The following is a 21707-nucleotide window of genomic DNA, read 5'->3' on the forward strand; positions in this document are numbered from 1 at the left end:
CCCCCCCCCCCCACCATGCGTTTCACGCTTACCAGGTTATGCCAGCCCAGAACATGGTGCTTGGTTTAAGAGGCCAAGAATGCACCTATTTAGATGCTATTTTATAAACACACTTAAGGGATCTTTCACTAAGCTGCGTTAAGCAGCTAGCGCAGGCTTTATCATGTGGTAGACATGTGCAGCCCCATGCTAATATCTATTGCATATTAAAATAGCTTACATAATAAAAATCCTGTGCAGCTGCTTAACATAAATAAAGATGGAGAGTTGGTGAGATTTGGGCAGCTAAAGTGTGGGTGTGCACCATCATTAGCCATCATGACTGGCAATAGAATGGCAGTCTCTCATCTCATTAGTGTTTTATATCATGTGACTGTTATCTGATTGGGAGCTTTCTGGGAAAATCTGTATATAAGCATGGACTCTGTCTTATTTCTTATTTCATAAGTTAATGAAAGATGCAAGCTACAAGAGGAAACATTTTTTGAATAACCCCTTTATTCAAAAACTTTTTCCTCTTGTAGCTTGCATCTTTCATTAACTCATTGTCTCAGAGATGGGAATAGGTATTGATAAATTGTTAGTTTTTGAAGTTTTCATTATTAATTCGCTTTATCATTTTAGAGAATTTTTGATACAGAGAGGAGTGCAACACCCTGATGCAGATATGATCATGTAGGTATTATTGAGTATTCTGAAAGCGGATGCTCCTAAACAACTTTAAAGTCATGTCACTGAACAACTGCGAAGCCCAGTATTGCATTCCTCTTTATGTGGCCCTTTCAGTAAAGGTTAGTATTTGCTAATAGAGGTAGTGCGTGCTAAACGCTAAGAAGCCCATAGGTATAAAATGGGTTTCTCAGCATGAAGCAAGCACTATCGGAATTAGCGTGCGTACATGCTAAGAAGCCCATTTTATACCTATGGGCTTTTTGGCATTTAGCTTGCATTACTTCTGTTAGCGCACGCTAAACTTTAGTAAAAGGGCTACTAAGTAGTTTATTTTTTTTAATGGGGTCAATATTCAACCATCAGCAATGAGCATTTTGCTCACTGTCGATGGTGCGATTCCCGGATCTTCAAAGCCGGGACCTGTGCAGGCTTCAGCTTTTAATGTCTGGTTATTTTTAAGTCAGCTAACACATAGCCGGTTAAGTCGATATTCATCACTTAGGGACCCTTTTACTAAGCTGCGTAAGCATCCATGTGCACCCAACGTGCGCCAGAATGGACTTACCGCCCAGTTACTGCATGGCTTTTGCGGCAATTTCATTTTTGGCAGGCGTCCAATATGCACAGCTGAAAAATAAATTTTATTTTTGGACACGTTCCAAGTGGCATTTGACGTGCATAGGTCATTACCACTTGGTTACCGCATGATAGTTTACTGCTAGGCCAACAGATGATGGTAAGGTCGCAGACCCAAAATGGACGCGTGGCAATTTTGATTTTGCCGCACGTCCATTTTTGGCAAAAATTTAAAAAAGGCCTTTTTGCAGGCACGCTGAAAAATGGATTGGCACGCGCCCCAAATCTGCGCCTACACTACCGCAAGGCATTCTTCAGCGCACCTTAGTAAAAGAACCCTTTAAGTAGCCATGAGTTACCTCATAAAGATAGGACAGGCATTTATGTGGTCCCATTTATGTTCTAACCCTGGCCGCTTAAGTACTGAATATCAACACTTAAGTGGCCAAGTGCTGACTCCACCCCCGGAATGCCCCCAACCTAGCCGGCTTTGTGTTCAGCTCTAACTGCGATATTTAGTGGCATTTAGCCAGTTAAGTGCAACTGAATATTAGCAGCTAGCCTCAGCCAAGTGATTTAACCAGTCAGCATCCAGCTAAATTGTTTTAAATATCAGGCACAATGTTTTTGAAGAAAAGTTTATTGATTTGCACAACTGATTGGCTTTTGAATTGGTAAGAGGATGGATGATTATCCTATATAATAATTTGCACCTCCGTCTGGATGCCTGGGTTTATAACACACTTCCCATTGGTCCATCCTGGCGATGACGTCAGAGGGTGGACCAATGGGAAGTGAGAGGGAAGGGAAGTCAGCACCAGCGTTCGAGGTGAGTACACAATCGCCCCCCTCCATCCCCCCCCCCCCGTCCTCCCTCCGAGTTCCAGCCCCCTCCCCTCCGAGTTCCATTCCCCCCTACCTCCCTCCCTCTCCTCCCCTCCGAGTTGCAGGGCCCCCTCCCTCCGAGATCCACGCCCCCCCCCTCTGCTCCGAGATCCACGCCTCCGTCTCTCTTGTCTCTCCTCCGACTGCAAGCACGACCTGTCCTGCGGTAGCCCCTCGCCTTCCTGCGTGCCGGCTGTAATTTAAAAATTCTTACCTTGGGGTCCGGCGTCCGCAGTGAAGATGAGCAGCGCTTCAGCCTGCCTTCCCATCTGTCTCAGCTCTGCCTCTGGTCCCGCCCTTCCGGGAACAGGAAATGAGGGTGGGACCAGAGGCAGAGCTAAGACAGATGGGAAGGCAGGCTGAAGCGCTGCTCGCCTTCACTGTGGACGCCGGACCCCGAGGTAACAATTTTAAAATTACAGCCGGCACGCTGGAAGGCGAGGGGCTGCCAGAGGACAGATCATGCTTGCACTCGGAGGGGAGACAGAGAAAGGGAGGGAGGCGCGGGGGCGTGGAACTGGGAGGGAGGGGAGGCGTCCTGGAACTCGGAGGGGAGGGGGGTGTCCTGGAACTCGAGGGGGAGGGGGCAGTCCTGGAACTCGAAGGGGAGGGGGGCCCTGCAACTCGAAGGGGAGGGGGGCAGGGGGTCCTGCAACTCGAACGGGAGGGGTGCCTGGAACTCGGAGGAGATGGAGGGATGAAGGGGGGCATAGAACTCGGAGGGGAGAGAGAGAGGTAGGGAGGGGGGCGTGGAACCTTGCTAGCGCCCATTTCATTTCTCTATGAAACGGGCCTCTTTTACTAGTATTTAAATAAGGCTGCATGGAAAACATGATTATATGTTTCATTAGCCTCTAATATGATGGTCCCTTACATTTTCACTTATCTATACGTAAAATATAAGGTTATACAAAGTAAGAACAAAGAATGTTTTTTGAAAAGGTGATATTATTTTGAGTGATTGGTGGAAAACGTTGCCTTTAATAGGCATGTAGAGGCTAATTTATAAAAAGATACCTATATGTGAAGGACAAAAAAGGACTTGCAGCCTATTTTATTAAGACCCATAGGCAACCATGTCTTTATATACTAGCACAAATTCTACAAAAATAATGCCCTGTTTACTAAGGTGCGTTAGTGTTGTTTTTTTTTTTTTTTTAAATAATATCTTTATTGAGTCAGAGTGAAAGCATGACATACAAAATACAGGGGAGTGCTACCCCTTGTTACAACCAAACAAGCAAGATAATAGTGCTAATAGAAACATAAACAGTCCCTCCCTGACTCAGAATTTTCCAAAAAACAAAAACAAACATAAAAGAAAAAAAAAAAGACATCCTCTTCCTCTCTCCCCTTCCCTCCCCAGTCCGTCCAGAAGCAAAATCAGTGGGATGTATTTCCCTCGCTGCCCACTGTTGCGTGTAGGGAAAGATACCTATTCCATAGATCATGATATTGGTGGTGCCCCAATGAATATGAAAATTTAAAAGAGGTAAGCAACCAATTTGCCATCTCGTGCATAAAGATATGACAAGTAGTGAGTGAGGGAGGCAAAGAGGGGCATAATCGAATGGGGCGCCCAAGTTTTCCTGAGGACATCCTCGCAGGACGTCCCGGCGAAGGGGTGGGGAAACCCGTATTATCGAAACAAGATGGGCGTCTATCTTTCATTTCGATAATACGGTCGGGGACACCCAAATCTCAACATTTAGGTCGACCTTAGAGATGGTCGACCTAAATGTTGAGTTGGTCGACCTTAGAGATGGTCGTCCCCGGTTTTCAGCGATAATGGGAAACCAAGGACGCCCATCTCAGAAACGACCAAATCCAAGCCATTTGTTCGTGGGAGGAGCCGGCATTCGTAGTGCACTGGTCCCCCTCACATGCCAGGACACCAACCGGGCACCCTAGGGGGCACTGCATTGGACTTCAGAAATTGCTCCCAGGTGCATAGCTCCCTTACCTTGTGTGCTGAGCCCCCCAAAACCCACTCCCCACAACTGTACACCACTACCATAGCTCTAAGGGGTGAAGGGGGGCACCTACATGTGGGTACAGTGGGTTTGTGATGGGTTTTGAAGGGCTCACATTTACCACCACAAGTGTAACAGGTAGGGGGGGATGGGCCTGGGTCCGCCTGCCTGAAGTGCACTGCACCCATTAAAACAGCTCCAGGGACCTGCATACTGTTGTCATGGAGCTGGGTATGACATTTGAGGGTGGCAAATATTTTTAAAGTTTTTTTGAGGGTGGGAGGGGGTTAGTGACCACTGGGGGAGTAAGGGGAGGTCATCCTCGATTCCCTTCGGTGGTCATCTGGTCAGTTCGGGCACCTTTTTGAGGCTTGGTTGCAAGAAAAAATGGACCAAGTAAAGTCGGCCAAGTGCTCGTCAGGGACGCCCTTTTTTTTTCCATTATTGGCTGAGGACGCCCATCTCTTAAGCACGCCCCAGTCCCGCCTTCGCTACGCTGCTGACACGCCCCCGTGAACTCTGGTCGTCCCCACGATGGAAAGCAGTTGAGGACGCCCAAAATTGGCTTTTGATTATGCCGATTTGGGCGACCCTGGGAAAAGGATGCCCATCTCCCGATTTGTGTCGAAAATAAGCTTGAAAGTGTCAACCCATGACTGTAAAATACATTTTTTGACAAGAAGTGTGGCCACTAGAATAAATTTGCTTTGTGCCTCACCAAAACCCTTCTTCTCCTGCAATGAAGCCCTGCTCCCCACCAACACTGCTAAATAAGTGTTTTAGCACACCTACACTTAGTGTGCGCGCTAACCAAGTATGCGCCTATAGGGATATTGTAGGCACATACATGGTTAACACACGTACATGGTTAACACGTGTTACAAACGTTAACGCGTCTATAATGCTGCTTTTAAACAGGGCCTATAGTGTACATAAGTAGTGCCATACTGGGAAAGACCAAAGGTCCATCTAGCCCAGCATCCTGTCACCGACAGTGGCCAATCCAGGTCAAGGGCACCTGGCACGCTCCCCAAACGTAAAAACATTCCAGACAAGTTATACCTAAAAATGCGGAATTTTTCCAAGTCCATTTAATAGCGGTCTATGGACTTGTCCTTTAGGAATCTATCTAACCCCTTTTTAAACTCCGTCAAGCTAACCGCCCGTACCACGTTCTCCGGCAACGAATTCCAGAGTCTAATTACACGTTGGGTGAAGAAATATTTTCTCCGATTCGTTTTAAATTTACCACACTGTAGCTTCAACTCATGCCCTCTAGTCCTAGTATTTTTGGATAGCGTGAACAGTCGCTTCACATCCACCCGATCCATTCCACTCATTATTTTATACACTTCTATCATATCTCCCCTCAGCCGTCTCTTCTCCAAGCTGAAAAGCCCTAGCCTTCTCAGCCTCTCTTCATAGGAAAGTCGTCCCATCCCCACTATCATTTTCGTCACCCTTCGCTGTACCTTTTCCAATTCTACTATATCTTTTTTGAGATACGGAGACCAGTACTGAACACAATACTCCAGGTGCGGTCGCACCATGGAGCGATACAACGGCATTATAACATCCGCACACCTGGACTCCATACCCTTCCTAATAACACCCAACATTCTATTCGCTTTCCTAGCCGCAGCAGCACACTGAGCAGAAGGTTTCAGCGTATCATCGACGACGACACCCAGATCCCTTTCTTGATCCGTAACTCCTAACGCGGAACCTTGCAAGACGTAGCTATAATTCGGGTTCCTCTTACCCACATGCATCACTTTGCACTTGTCAACATTGAACTTCATCTGCCACTTGCACGCCCATTCTCCCAGTCTCGCAAGGTCCTCCTGTAATCGTTCACATTCCTCCTGCGACTTGACGACCCTGAATAATTTTGTGTCATCGGCGAATTTAATTACCTCACTAGTTATTCCCATCTCTAGGTCATTTATAAATACATTAAAAAGCAACGGACCCAGCACAGACCCCTGCGGGACCCCACTAACTACCCTCCTCCACTGAGAATACTGGCCAAGCAATCCTACTCTCTGCTTCCTATCTTTCAACCAGTTCTTAATCCATAATAATACCCTACCTCCGATTCCATGACTGCAATTTCTTCAGGAGTCTTTCGTGCGGCACTTTGTCAAACGCCTTCTGAAAATCCAGATATACAATATCAACCGGCTCCCCATTGTCCACATGTTTGCTTACCCCCTCAAAAAAATGCATTAGATTGGTGAGGCAAGACTTCCCTTCACTAAATCCGTGCTGACTTTGTCTCATCAGTCCATGTTTTTGTATATGCTCTGCAATTTTATTCTTAATAATAGCCTCCACCATCTTGCCCGGCACCGACGTCAGACTCACCGGTCTATAATTTCCCGGATCTCCTCTGGAACCCTTCTTAAAAATCGGAGTAACATTGGCTACCCTCCAGTCTTCCGGTACTACACTCGATTTTAGGGACAGATTGCATATTTCTAACAGTAGCTCCGCAAGTTCATTTTTTAGTTCTATTAATACTCTGGGATGAATACCATCAGGTCCCGGTGATTTACTACTCTTCAGCTTGCTGAACTGACCCATTACATCCTCCAAGGTTACAGAGAATTTGTTTAGTTTCTCCGACTCCCCTGCTTCAAATATTCTTTCCGGCACCGGTGTCCCCCCCAAATCCTCCTCGGTGAAGACCGAAGTAAAGAATTCATTTAATTTCTCCGCTACGGCTTTGTCCTCCTTGATCGCCCCTTTAACACCATTTTCGTCCAGCGGCCCAACCGACTCTTTGGCCGGTTTCCTGCTTTTAATGTATCTAAAAAAAATTTTTACTATGTATTTTTGCTTCCAACGCTAATTTCTTCTCAAAGTCCTTTTTTGCCCTCCTTATCTCCGCTTTGCATTTGGCTTGGCATTCCTTATGATCTATCCTGTTACTTTCAGTTGGTTCTCTTCTCCACTTTCTGAAGGATTGTTTTTTGGCTCTAATGATTTCCTTTATCTTACTGTTTAGCCACGCCGGCTTTTAGTCTTTTTTCCCTTTTTTCTAATACGTGGAATATATTTGTCCTGAACCTCCAGGATGGTGTTTTTAAACAGCATCCACGCCTGATGCAAGTTTTTTACTCTGCGAGCTGCTCCTTTCAGTCTTTTTTTCACCATTTTTCTCATTTTGTCGTAATCACCTTTTCTATAGTTAAACGCTAGCATACTTGATTTCCTAGTTTCACTTCCTTCAATGCCAATATCAAAACCGATCATATTATGATCACTGTTATCAAGCGGCCCTCGTATCGTTACCCCCTGCACTAGATCATGAGCACCACTAAGGACTAAGTCTAGTATTTTTCCTTCTCTTGTCGGCTCCTGAACTAGCTGTTCCATGAAGCTGTCCTTGATTTCATCAAGAAATCTTATGTCCCTTGCGTGTACAGATGTTACATTAACCCAGTCTATATGCGGGTAATTGAAATCCCCCATTATTATTGTGTTGCCCAGTTTGTTTGCGTCCCTGATTTCCTTTAACATTTCCGCATCCGTCTGTTCGTCCTGGCCAGGCGGACGGTAGTACACTCCTATCACTATCCTTTTCCCCTTTGCACATGGAATTTCAATCCACAGTGATTCCAAGGAGTGTTTTGTTTCCTGCAGAATTTTCAATCTATTTGATTCAAGGCTCTCGTTAATATACAATGCTACCCCTCCACCAATCCGATTCACCCTAGTGTTTAGTATTAAGGGTGCTGACAGGTAAATATTAGCATGTTAAGTACGTGCCTATGCATGCATCTCATAAAATACACATATAAATCATAACTTTGCCCACAATCTACCCAGACTCCTCTGAGCACACCTGTTCTACAAGCACATGCACCACGCATATATGTGACTTAATTTTATAACTGGCATTTTACTCATGGAAAAGGTTTAAAAAGCTACCTCCCAAATGTCCACATTTTTGAACTTCTGAGATAAATGACCTGTTATAAAATTAGCCTTTTAAATCACAATTTACTAGGCAGACCTAGCAGTTTGAATTAGTAAAAGAAGGTTACAATTTTAAGGGATCACAAAATATTCAAATTGTTTCTTTCTAAATAAAAGCTTGATTACTTTTATGTAGGTTTATGCAAAAAGAATATCAGAGTGATAACTACTGTATAGGAACAAGTAATGGTGGGAATCTGAAAAAAGAGGATAAATAAAACGTAAAGGATAGTTTAAGGAAGGTATAGAATGTAGGTCAAAAAGTTATATGCCAACAAAATACAATAAACAACATTGAAAGTAACTGATTTTACTGGGTATTTATTTTGAGCTTCTAAATACTTTTAAAATGCCTTTGACCTTGACTGGAGGTGTGTCAAAATGGCGGCCGTGCATGTTTGCTAACGGTCTAAGTTTGTGCTGCTGGCGTTTTCCTTAAGCTGTTTCCTTAATGCCACACACAAAGAGAAAAGGGTCGGTGAAAGTCCGACTGCCATCGGACAGAACCTCATCCTCGGTCCAGCAGACGCCAGACTGTTATGCAACAGCTTGTTCTCTTACCGGAGTGGAGACCCTCGCTGAAGGAGCCGAGAAAGGAGAATCGGCCCTCTTGGGGAGTGAAACATCGTTGTCACCTCCAACACCTAACCCTCCACCACGTCCCGTGTTTTTTGGAGGCGAAGTAGGAAGCACAGCAGGATCGGATGTCGAAACTATTCTGGCTTCCACTTGCAGTGCCTCTAATCCAAACACGGAGGAGAAGAAAATGGAAGCACAGAATGCTCCCATGGTGATTACCTTGGAGTCCATTTGGGGAGCCCTGCAACGTTTAACCACAGTAACTACTTCTATCGCTCAAGAACTAACCCTTTTGATTAACAAGGTAAATACTCTGACGGCATCAATAGATGAAATAAAGAAAGAAACTACACAGCAAGTTACATAATTACAATTAGAGGTAAAGAATTTAAATTCCTCTACTAACGCTATTATAACTGATGTAACTTTGATGCGTCGCAAGTTGGAACAAATCGAGAACAACAACCGTCGTTTAAATTTAAGAATGTTAAATTTCCCGATGGTCCCAATGGATCTTACTTACTACATTTTCCTGAAGCAGCTTTTCCACCTTTGAACAAAATATATTACTTGCCTTTACCCACTCGAAATTGAAAAGAACAAGGGACCCTTGGGAATGCGATTCAAAATCAACAAGATGAACAAAATTTAAATGATATTTCTGCTTGCTAGAAGAATTGTTAAGCGAAGTAACTTTAAGATGAACACTAATGGCTTACTTTGTATTTGAGCAGGACCTAAACTCTGTGTTAAAGTTGTATTTTAAGAATTCTACAAAAACTTTCTGTGGACACAGAATTTGGATCTATCCAGACGTTATAAAAACTACCCAGGATAGAAGACGGAAGTTTCTGGCTCTTAGAGAAGAAACGTAGTCAAATAGGAGCTAAATTTTTATTAACATTTCCTTGTAAATGTATAATTAGATATTTGGATAATAAATATATCTTCTGGGAGCCAGAACAACTTAAATCTTTCTTAGAATTATAAAGAGCACCCAGTGGACGCAAGGTTTGAGAGAAGTTGGATTATGTAATAGGAGAGAACTCGGCCAGGCCGATTACTGAAATCTTTAGTATTTGTATTTAGGTTTTCCTTACCTTTTGGACTACGCTCCCTGAATTTTCTCTTAACATTTTGGTTCTACTTAAGAGAAACATAATTTTTCTTTGATGTATTAACATTTTCATATACTACTTTATTCTCTGTATTACAATTTGCAAGTGAATTTTGTGTCTTGGCTTTTAAGCCAGGAATCATTGCCCTAGGAGGGACCTTCCTAGCGCGATTCCCTTGTAAGTGTTTTATTTCCTTATTACTTATTTGTTTGAAACTAAGAAATTATAAGAGTTTGTGGAAACAGATGAAGAATGCTCTGCAGCAACTTCCTTCAGTTACCACTGTACCGGCTGCAATAACCGATTAACCTTCCTCCCTCAGAAAATGTGAAGTGTAAGATTAACCATTTTGAGTTTTTATTATTTTCTTTAAGATTGTTTTCCTGATCTTGGATCTTCCAATTGTGGACAATTATGTAAATACTAGTAAAAAAGGCCCGTTTCTGACACAAATGAAACGGGCGCTAGCAAGGATTTCCTCGGAGTGTGTATGTTTGGGAGAGTGTATGTGAGAGTGACTGTTTGTGAGTCAGAGTGAAAGTGTGAGTGTGTGTGTGTGAGAGAGAGAGTGAGTCTGGGTGTGAGTGTGTTTGTGAGAGAGTGTGTGTGTGAGAATGAGAGTGTGTGCAAGTGTGTATGTGAGACACAGTGTGAGAGAGAGTGTGTGTGTGTGGGCGAGAGAGAGAGTGTGTGTGAGACACAGATTCTCTGTGAGAGTGAGTGTATGAGACCAAGCGAGTGTGTGAGTGACTGTGTGGCACATAGAGAGTGAATGTGATACAGTGTGAGACAGAGTGTGTGAGAGTGAGAAATACATTGTATATGAGAGAGAGAGTGTGAGCCCTGCCCTCCCAATCCATGCCCATCTGTCCCCTGCCCCCTCCATTCATCCTTTTCCAGCAATTCCCCTCTCTCCCTGAGCCCTGCCCTCCCAATCCATGCCCATCCATGCTCCTGTCACCTGCCCCCTCCATTCATCCCTATCCAGCAATTCCCCTCTCTCCCTGAGCCCTGCCCTGCAATCCATATCCATCCATGCCCATCTGTCCCCTCCATTCATCCCTATCCAGCAATTCCCCTCTCCCTGAGCCCTGCCCTCCCAATCCATGGCCATCCATGCTCCTCTGTCACCTGCCCCCTCCATTCATCCCTATCCAGCAATTCCCCTCTCTCCCTGAGCCCTGCCCTGCAATCCATATCCATCCATGCCCATCTGTCCCCTCCATTGATCCCTATCCAGCAATTCCCCTCTCTCTCCCTGAGCCCTGCCCTCCCAATCCATGCCCATCCATGCTCCTCTGTCCCCTGCCGCCTCCATTCATCCTTTTCCAGCAAGTCCCCTCTCTCCCTTCCATGACCCCCCCCTCGCATCCATGCTCCTCTCTCTCCCATGTCCCAGCCTGGCCCGCCCTCTTTCCCCCCCCCTTTGCATCCATGCCCCCCCCCCCCTTCGCATCCATGGTGTCGTTTCTCCCCTGCCCTCCCGCTCCCATTGTTAAACTTTACTGCCCACCCTCTTCTCTCCCCCCAACATCCCCTTTTTTTTTTCTTCTTTTTAAATTTACCTCCGTGGCGGTTCCGGCAACGCAGCGTCAGGGAAGGAGGCGGCGCTCCCGACGTCTAGCCTTCCCTTCGCTGTGTTCCGCCTTCTTCTGACGTCATCCTTGACATCAGAAGAAGGCGGAACACAGTGAAGGGAAGGCTAGAGACGTCGGGAGCGCCGCCTCCTTCCCTGACGCTGCGCTGCCGGAATTGTTTGGTTTTTTTTCCGCCCTCGACGTCATGACGTTTGACGCGAGGGCAGGGCAGAGACGGCTGGCTGGCTTCACACCACGAATCCACGAACCCTACAGGGAGTGTTTGAGTGGCTTCAGAACGTTGTCTTCAGAACGTTCACGGTGCGTTTTATTATATTAGATATATTGTTGAGAGAAAATGTTTTCCTTTTTATATTCATTTCTGTATTTCCTTACATTTATGTGATAAATGTGAATGTAATTAAGTAAAATGATAAATAAAAAAAATGCCTTTGACTTTGCTATTATCACAATTTCAGAAACAGTAAACTTTTACAAACTCCCTCATGCCAGTTTACTGACTGTTTTTCCCATAGATGCACACTAGAAGAACCTTTTGGTTAGTAAGACATTATTCACCCTTCTTTTCTTCCTTCCCCAACCCTTTGCCTTCCTTACACTCTGTGCCATCATTGGGCTGGCACTCAGATTCCATGGATTCTTTGTCAGTTGTCTCTTTCTTAGCGACAGATTGCTCTTCATTGTCCATTTTCTTTTGAAAGATGTCTCTTATTTACAAAAGTGGAATATCAAAGTAATGACATCATGACTATGCATTGTGATGCTATGCACCTGGCTCTGCACTGTATTGAATTGTAAAATATCAGAAAACTTCAGTTATGATGCAGATTGTTTCTATATGTGTTGCATAATATCACCAGTGTTGTGTGATATTGAGTTACTAGTGATTAGTTACTGTAACACAGTAGATGACAGCAGACAAAGACCTGTATGGTTCGTCCAGTCTGCCCAACGAGATAAACTCGTTACATAAGGTATGATGTGATACGTCATATGTATACATGATCTTGATTTGTCCTTGCCATTTTCAGGGCATACACTGCAGAAGTCTGCCCAGCACTGTCCTTGTTCTAAAACTTCTGAAGTTATGTTGAGGCCCCTGAAAAGCTCCACTCAAATCTATTCCATTACGATCAGGGCACAGACCGTAGAAGTCTGTTCAACTCTGGCCTTGTTCTGAAGCTGAATCTGTCCAGCCATGATCAGGACACAGACTGTAGAAGTCTGCCCAGTACTGGCTTTGCCTCCCAATTACTGGTTTTGCCACCTAATCTCCACTCAGCTTCTTTGGATCCATTCCTTCTGAACAGGATTCCTTTGCGTTTATCCCACGTATTTTTGAATTCATCTCCACCACCTCCCACAGGAGGGCATTCCAAGTATCTACTACCCTCTCAGTTAAAAATTACTTTCTGACATTATTCCTGAGTCAGCCCTCTTCAACCTCAATTCATGTCCTCTAGTTCTACCACCTTCCCATCTCTGGAAAAGGTTTGTTTGTGGATTAATACCTTTCAAATATTTGAATGTCTGTATCATATCACCCCTGTTTCTCCTTTTCTCCAGGGTATACATTTTCAGGTCAGCAAGTCTCTCCTTGTATGTTTTGCTATGCAAACCACATATCATTTTTGTTGATTTTCTCTTAACCGCTTCAAGTCTTTTCACATCCTTAGCAAGATACAGCCTTCAAAACTGAACACAGTACTCCAAGTGGGGCCTCACCAACGACTTTGTACAGGGGCATCAACACCTCCTTTTTTCTGCTGGTTATACCTTTCTCTATGCAGCCTAGCATCCTGGCTGCGGCCACTACCTTGTTGCATTACTTCGTCGCCTTGAGATCCTCGGACACCATCACTCCAAGGTCCCTTTCCTGAGCTGAGCGTACCAATTTCTCCCCTTCTAACTTGTACATCTCTTTTGGATTTCTGCATACCAAGTGCATCACTCTGCACTTCTTTGCATTGCATTTTAACCGCCAGACGCTTGACCATTCTTCCAACATTTGGAGATCCCTTCTCATGATTTCTACTCCTCTAGGGTATCCACTCTTTTGGCTATCTTCGTCTCATCTACAAAAAGGCAAACTTTTGCTTCTAACCCTTCAGCAATGTCTCTCACAAAATGGTAACAGTTTCTCATAATCCAGCAAGGTCAAATCATAAACTGCCCTAACACTACTAGCAAAATAGAACAATAATAAATTGCATTAGCAACAAAAGAACAGACATTTTTAATTTAAAAAAATATTTCATTTTTTAACTTTCATTTTTCCTCAATTGTGTAGAAACCAAAATGAAAGTTAAAAAAGTGGAACATTTTTTTAAATTAAAAATGTCTCTTCTTTTGTTGCTAATGCAATTTATTATTGTTCTATTTTGCTAGTAGTGTTAGGGCAGTTTATGATTTGACCTTGCTGGATTATGAGAAACTGTTACTATTTTGTCCCATAATGCATTCAGATGGACTTAGATGGTGAAGTGTTAACAAAGACAAAGTCCTAGATGCAGAAAGCCATTTGTTAGAAATCTGTGCCAATGTCCAGCACACAGTGTCCTAATGAATGCACTAAAACATGTTTACTCCCAATGCAGTAAATTAATGGCATGCAGATTACCACTGTGTTAAAAAGTGTGCGCTGTCAGAAAACACAGAGCACATTACAATAGTAAGATGCAGCCAGTTGCTACATCACAAGTAAATGTCTCTGTTCTTGTCAAGGAGACATAAGAAAAAACTCCCAAATCCAGTCCCCTTCCCACACCCCCATAACGTCCCCTGATGATCCAGTGGGCCCTCTCCCAATCCTACAAATGTCCCCAGTGGCCCATGGCCCTGATTTCCTCACCTCAAAGATTCCTCTGGTGGCCCATGCTTCTTATACCTCTCCCACTAAAAAGAAACACTGGGGACAAAAGTGTAACTCCCCCGATCCCTCCCCCTGCACTTTTAATATTGGGAGACAGGACTGATACCCACTTGCCCCTGCCTCCACACTGCCAGCTTGGAAAATGGTGATGCCTGATCCCATGCGTCGCACCCTGGGGCACACCACATGGATAATAAAAAAGGAGAAAGAAAAAACAAAGGGAGATGATAGAATATATATACACATAAGTGCCTTCAACAGAACGATAATCTGTCTAATAAATAAAGCATACCTTGTTGAAAAATGTCAGAATGAGATTTTAGATATATCAGATCATTCTTCAACTTTCTTTACTTTTTCATAGTCAGGTGACACACACTTTATTTACCGCCTTATCGGCAGCGTTCAGATCTTGGTCATTTATAAAGTATGTAGCTGTCTCAGATCTCATTTTTGTATTGTTGATTTTGCTGCCATAAGATACTTACCTCACTGCATAGTTACTTGCTTGCGTCAATTTGAGTGGTTTCATTTTAGACATTTTATATTCTTCAGTGCATTTTCACTCACTGAGTTTTGTGCAAGTTCCTGATAAGAAATTATTGAATACAGAACCAGTTTTTCTCTTCATTTCATAACATCTGACATTTTTCAACAAGGTATGCTATTTTTATTGGACAGATTATCGTTCTGTGGAATGCACTTATGTGTATATATATTCTATCATCTCCCTTTGTAAATCAAATAATAACTTTCTATATTGTATTACATATAGCAGCAATGGGATTATATAGATTGTTTTATTTTTATCAAAATGTAATACCATTACTCTCAGAGTCAGTTTACAAGAAAAAACAAACACAGATATCTCGATCTTTGTCTTTTGTTTATATCCTTGGAGTTTTAATATGTCTGTTTTTAGATGTGTTTCCAGTTTTTTATGCTTCTTATGATTAAGATATTTTATCATATATTTATTTTATTTTCTGCTTTTAGAATTATCCACCCCTGAGACAGGCACATAGAGGGGCATAATTGAACGGGGCGCCCAGGTTTTCCTGAGGACGTCCTCGCAGGATGTCCCCGCGAAGGGGCGGGGAAACCCATATTATCGAAACAAGGTGGGCGTCCATCTTTCGTTTCGATAATACGGTCGGGGATGCCCAAATCTCAACATTTAGTTCGACCTTAGAGATGGTCGTCCTTATTGATGGTCGTCCTTAGAGATGGTCGTCACCGATTTTCGGTGATAATGGAAACCGAGGACGCCCATCTCAGAAACGACCAAATCCAAGCAATTTGGTCGTGGGAGGAGCCAGCATTCGTAGTGCACTGGTCCCCCTCACATGCCAGGACACCAACCGGGCATCCTAGGGGGCACTGCAGTGGACTTCAGAAAAAACTCCCAGGTGCATAGCTCCCTTACCTTGTGTGCTGAGTCCCCCAACCCCCCCAAACCCACTCCCCACAACTGCACACCACTACCATAGCCCTTAGGGATGAAGGGGAGCCACCTACATGTGGGTGCAGTGGGTTTGTGGTGGGTTTTGGAGGGCTCACATTTACCACCACAAGTATAACAGGTAGGGGGGGATGGTCCTGGGTCCGCCTGTCTGAAGTGCACTGTACCCACTAAAACTGCTCCATAGACCTGCATACTGCTGTCATGGAGCTGGGTATGATATTTGAGGCTGGCACAGAGGCTGGAAAAAATATTTAAAAAATTTTTTTTTGAGGGTGGGAGAGGGTTAGTGACAACTGGGGGAGTAAGAGGGGGTCATCCCCGATTCCCTCCAGTGGTCATCTGGTCATTTAGGGCACATTTTTGTGGCTTGGTCATAAAAAAAAAAAAAGGACCAAGTAAAGTTGTCCAAGTGTTCGTCAGAGACGCCCTTCTTTTTTCCATTATCGGCCAAGGAGGCACATGTGTTAAGCACGCCCCAGTCCCGCCTTCACTATGCTTCTGACATGCCCGCGGGAACTTTGGTCGTCCCTGCAATGGAAAGCAGTTGAGGACACCCAAAATTGGCTTTTGATTATGCCAATTTGGGCGACTCTGTGAGAAGGACGCCCATCTTGCAATTTGTGTCGAAAGATGGGCGCCCTTCTCTTTCGAAAATAAGCCTGATAGTGTGCCAAAACATAGCTGTGTCGGGTGACTCTTGTTTTCAGCCGCTAAGTAAAATAAAGAATTTTCTGGTTGCGATCTTCATTGCCTGGCTCCACTTTTTTCTTGTACTTTTGGTTTGCCACACACCACATGGAGTCACTCTGGCAAGTAAAGCAATTATAGAGCACATAGACAGAAAAGAGGAAGTTTTATACACACACTCTTCAATAAAGTTTTCTCTTCCTAAATTCTGTCTATGTGCTTAATAATTGCCTTATTTGCCAGACTGATCCCACACCACGATGCACCACCACTTTCCAAGATGGCAGTGCAGAGGCAGGAGTGAATAGACATCAATCCTGTCTCTCAACGCTAAAGGTGCGCGGGAAGGTATATCGTTCTCTTTTTCTCTATATATATTAAGTAAAATAGTTTTGTTTTTAACGCAAGAATCAATTTCTAAGCCATTCTTTTCTGTCCTATTTATGGAAAAAATAGTAAAAAAGGCCTGTTTCCGAAACAAATGAAACAGGCGCTAGCATGTGGGATTTTTTTTCCTGTTTGATATTGAGGGATATAAGTTTTTTGAGAGGATGAGAGGAGAACTGGGGAGAGAGGAGAGAGGAAGGGAGTTGGGCAGGAGAGAGAGGAAAGTTGGTGGGCATGGTGGCAAGGGTAGGGTAGAGAGCAGGGTTGGACATGACCGCAGGAGCAAGGGAAAGAGCAGGGTTGGTGGACATGGGGGCAGGGCATAGGAGAAAGCAGTTTTGCTGGACATGGGGGGAGACGGAGAGCAGAGGATACAGCAGGGTTGCTTGATATTGGGGGAGGGCAGTGTAGACAGGAGGGTTGTTTGACGGGTGACAGAGTAATACAGCAAGTCATATGCATAGACAGTAATTATAAATGATACACTTCCTGATAGAGTCTTACAATACACGTCTGAGCTTTAGTAACAAAACATGTTTGTCGGGTTTAGCTAAAAATTCTTACCAGTCACATACTTTGAAACAACCTTTGGAGAGTGTGTTTGAGAGAGTGTGTGTGAGATGGTCTGTGTGAGAGAGAGTGAATGTGCGTTTGTGTGTGTGTGTGACAGAGAGACAGAGACTGGTTGCCAGTGTGTGTGTGAGAATCAGAGTATGTGGCAGGGTCCCCCCACACTCTCAGTTCCCTGGTCTTTATCTCAGTTGCAAGGGGTTCCCCCCTCCTCCCCATGCTTGCAAAGTGGGATGGAGCAGAGTGTGGCTTTGAGGGTGTTTATTGCTGCAGGGATGATATAGATAGCAATTGAGTGTGCATGTATTTTTGTGTAGGTTGTGTGAGTTTGTGTGGGAGGGGTGTTTCTGTTAGTTCATGTGTGTGATTGTGCTGCATTGTCTGTGTATGTGTGACAGAGTTTGTTTGTGTGTGTGTGCAGGTTGTCGGTGTGTGTGAGTGTTTTTTTTTTTTTGTTTAGTTGTTTTTTTGGGGAGGGGGTTGGGGGATGTGCTGTGCTTGCAAGCTGTGATTGATTGGTGTGTGTCTTTGTGTGTGGTTTTTGTTGCAGGGTGTTAGCAGTAGAAATTGTGTGTTTATTTTGTATTGTCTGTGTGAGTGGTTTTCTTTGTCTGTGGGGTTTGTGTAGGTAGATCTTTGTTTTGGTGAAATGTAAGGGTGTTTGTAGGGGGGGGTCAGCGTTTGCTGAGTGCTGGATAGATGTTTCTCTTTTTTTTTAAGTTTCTTTGGTGTTGTGCTGAGGCAGCAGTGTTTGTTTAGGTGGGCGGAAGGGAGAGGTGCTCGTTCTGTTTGCTTTGGGGGTTTTTTTGGCCGTTTTAGGGCTCCTGTAGGTCTTCCTTTAAAGAGAAAAGCACTGTTTGAAGCGGCGCTGTCTTTTCGCGGGGTGAATGAGATCGGGGAATCCTTGAGGTGGGTTAGGGGTTGCCTTATGCCGAGGATGGTTTTTGTTGGTTGGCGGTTTTCGGTCCTTGTTAGTGCGGGTGGAGGGGAACAGTTGAAGAGGAAAGCGCTGTGGGAAGCAGCGGCGTCTTGTTCTGGGTGCTGTGGTTTGCGGAAGGGAGAGTAGGCCGCTCTTTCGGTCCGTTACAGGCCGGCTGCGTAGGAACGATGGAAGACGAATGCACAGCGGGAAGCAGCGTGGTGTTGTGCTGTGTGCATCCCTGAGGTGGGTGACGGGTTTGTTGAGGCGGGGGATGGTTTTGCACGTCCTGGGTTGGTTCGTGAGAAGTTGAAGGGGGGGTTGGAGTTACGTGCATCAGCCAGCGATTCGTAGGCAGGGGAGGAGTAGGGAAACACGCTCCGCGTGTTTCTCTACTCCTCCCCCCGCCTGGGTCGGTCTTTGATGCTGTCTGGGTCGGGTTGAATTTTCCAGTCTCCAGCGATTCCTAGGCAGCCGCTTGGGTCGGTCTGTGATGCTGGCTGGGTCGGGTTGAATTTTTACAGGTGGCGCTTAGGTAGTCCTGGCCGCGCACGTCCGAGATGGCGAGGGGCACGCTGTATTTCCGTACATACCCACTGCTGGGATATTCTCTTTTTCCAGCGGTGTTCGTCTGCTCTCTGTGCTGCTCAGACAATGAGGCGTTCTACAGCTGAATGCTCCTCCCTTCTTGTTCTGTTTTTTCGTCTGATAGGTCCGTTCTATGTCGCGTTCTGTTGCCTGGTAACATTTGTGCTTTGTTAGTGTGCAGTGCTACTCCCTTCTTGTCGTGTACTTTGTTCTGATAGGTCCCTGTTATGTTGCGTTGCTTGGTAATGTTTCAGCTTTTTTCCGCCCTCGTCGTCATCACGTTTGACGCGAGGGCGGGGCAGGTAGGCATTGTCAGTGGGATGGCTTCACCATGAACTTACGAACCCTTTATCGTTGTGCTGTGACTTCAGAACCTTTGTCTTCAGAACGTTCAGGGTGCGTTTTATTATAGTAGATACTCTCTTTGAAGATATGCTTATATAACTGAAATATGACAGTTTTATTATAGTTTGAACATTAGGACACTCACCTGATGGTAAGACAGAACATGTTTTACTTGTGTTGGATCTGATGTCTTTTGCACTGTGATTTTCATGCTTAGCACCATAAAATCTAGAAAGAATTGGCAAGGTTTTTTATGTATCAATAGCTAAGTGGCAAGCAACCCAATAACATCAATGAAAAACTGAATGCATGCAGGTTACATATGAAATTTTAAAGATCAGAAATTCAAATTTAAAAGAGGAAATATTATTTTGACCATCTTGCATCAGCTACAGATCATCCCAGGAAATTATTTTACTGTTTTGCACTTACTTCAGGTGAATCTACAATGATGTACAAACAATCAGAACAGTATCCTGTAGTTTAGGTTAAATTTCTTCATTGGCTTTTTATTGATCAAACCTCCCTCCAATCAAGCTCCCCACAGTGTCATTGGATCTTAATGTTGCTCTTACTCAGCTGATGAAAGTTCCCTTTGATCCACTTGATACTTGTCACCTGAAATACCTAGATGGGGTTGGGGTGAGGGGAGGGAAGGAGGTGGCTTTGTGTGGGGGCCAGGAGGGTGATTGGGGGGGCTTTAAAAAAATGATAAAATGTTACACAGGTGCTGGCTATTAACTGTCTTATGCGGACTGCAGCTGAATGTTGGCCAGGATATGCATAAGCCCTGGCAGCCAGCATCGGTCAAATTAGCCCCTGATATTCAATGCAGGTGCCTGGACGTGGCCCAACACTAAATATATCCGGAGTTAATCTATCGGCTGGCTCCCAGAGAACATAGCTGCCATCAAAGTGACCATGCCAGACGACCTTCCAGTAGGAAGGAGGCTGAGGTTTTTCCAAGCCAGGTAGCCCCTTTTAACCTCCAACTGGTGAGTCCTTCAAATAGTCTGTCATGGTTATGCTCTGCATTGGTGCAAGAAACTATTGCTCACCAAGAGCGATTTACCTCATCTCTCTCCTTACAGGGAAGTACTTGTAGAGGAACTTTCCGCCCTTCTCAAGGCCCATGCATTTGAACCCATTCCACCAGGGGGAAGTAGGGAAGGGATTGAGGTACTTCTTTGTTCCAAAGAAGATGGGGAGATGTGTCCCATCCTAGACCTAACGGAACAAATACCTAGTGAAAGTAAAGTTCAGGAAGGTTTAACTAGATTACCTTCTTCCCATGACTCAGGACTTCCCATGAATCTGGACTTAAAGGATGCTTATATTCATATCCTAATACTTCCAGGCCACAGGAAGTATCTACATTCCACGTGGGGACACATCACTTTCAGTACCACATTCTGCCTTTCGGCCTTGCGTCAGCTCCCAAGGTATTTACCAAGTGTCTAGCAGTAGTCACAGTGTCACTACGCACTCTGGGAGTCCATGTGTTTCGCTACCTGGATGATTTGTTTGTGAAGAGCTTATTGAAGGAGGGTGCTCAGGAGTCCATGTGGAGAACTATTTGGGTCCTGGAGTTCATTATGAACTAAGGTTCATTATCAACTACTACAAGTTCTGTGTACCACTAGTTCAGCAACTGGAATTCATAGGAGCTCTGCTAGACACAGTTCAAACATGAGCCTTTCTTCCTCCAGCAAGAGCAGACACCCTGCCATTGCCGCTCAGGTTCGCAGAAGCCAGCAGGTCACGGCTCAACAGATGTCATACCTTCCTGAGGGTTATTTATGGCTTTGGGGCCTTTTTTACCCATCCCCAACAAGTTTAGTTTAAAGCCCTCTTTAGTACTTTAGCCAGTCTGTTGCTGAAGACCCTCTGTCCCTTCCTTGATAGATGGACACCATCACCACTCAGTAGCTCTTGGAAAGTTATCCCATGGCCTAGGAAACCAAAGCGCTCACATTGGCACCATCCACGCAGCCACACATTTAGCTCCAGGATGCGAGCTTCTCTCATTCGGCCTTTACCTTCAACAGGGAGGATTGATGAGAACACCACCTGTGCTCCTAGGTGCTTCACTCTCTGACCCAAAGCCATTAAGTCTCATTTGATAAGTTCAGTAGGATACCTAGCAGTATCATTAGTGCCAACATGGATGAGCAGTTTAGGAGAGTGGTCAGTAGGCTTGATGAGATTAGACAATCCTTCCGCAACATCACGAATCTTGGCACCAGGCAGACAGCACACCTCCCTGGACAACATGTCTGGTCGACAGATAGGTGCCTCAGTACACCTCAGAAGTGAATCTCCAACCACCACTACCTTTTGCTTCTTATTGGTCACTTGTCCAGTGGTGTTGATTCTTGTTTCCTCCAGTTTATGAGATGCTTCTAGCTCTTCTGCCTCCAGGACTGCGAACCGATTCTTCAGTACAACAGGAGATGGAGGGTTGATTTTTCAGGATCTAGTGACCTGAG

General features: G+C 44.7%; 1 protein-coding gene across 1 annotated transcript in view; it reads right to left on the minus strand.

Annotated features, from left to right (window-relative positions):
• KRT222 (keratin 222) overlaps positions 1-21707 on the minus strand; it is a 140476-nt gene that overhangs the window by 22868 nt on the left and 95901 nt on the right. The window contains exon 6 of the mRNA XM_030220475.1: positions 19364-19446. Within this exon, the coding sequence (XP_030076335.1) occupies positions 19364-19446 (83 nt within the window). The remainder of the gene's footprint in view (positions 1-19363; positions 19447-21707) is intronic.

Source organism: Microcaecilia unicolor, chromosome 12 (assembly GCF_901765095.1).
Source record: "Microcaecilia unicolor chromosome 12, aMicUni1.1, whole genome shotgun sequence".
Lineage (NCBI taxonomy): Eukaryota > Metazoa > Chordata > Amphibia > Gymnophiona > Siphonopidae > Microcaecilia > Microcaecilia unicolor.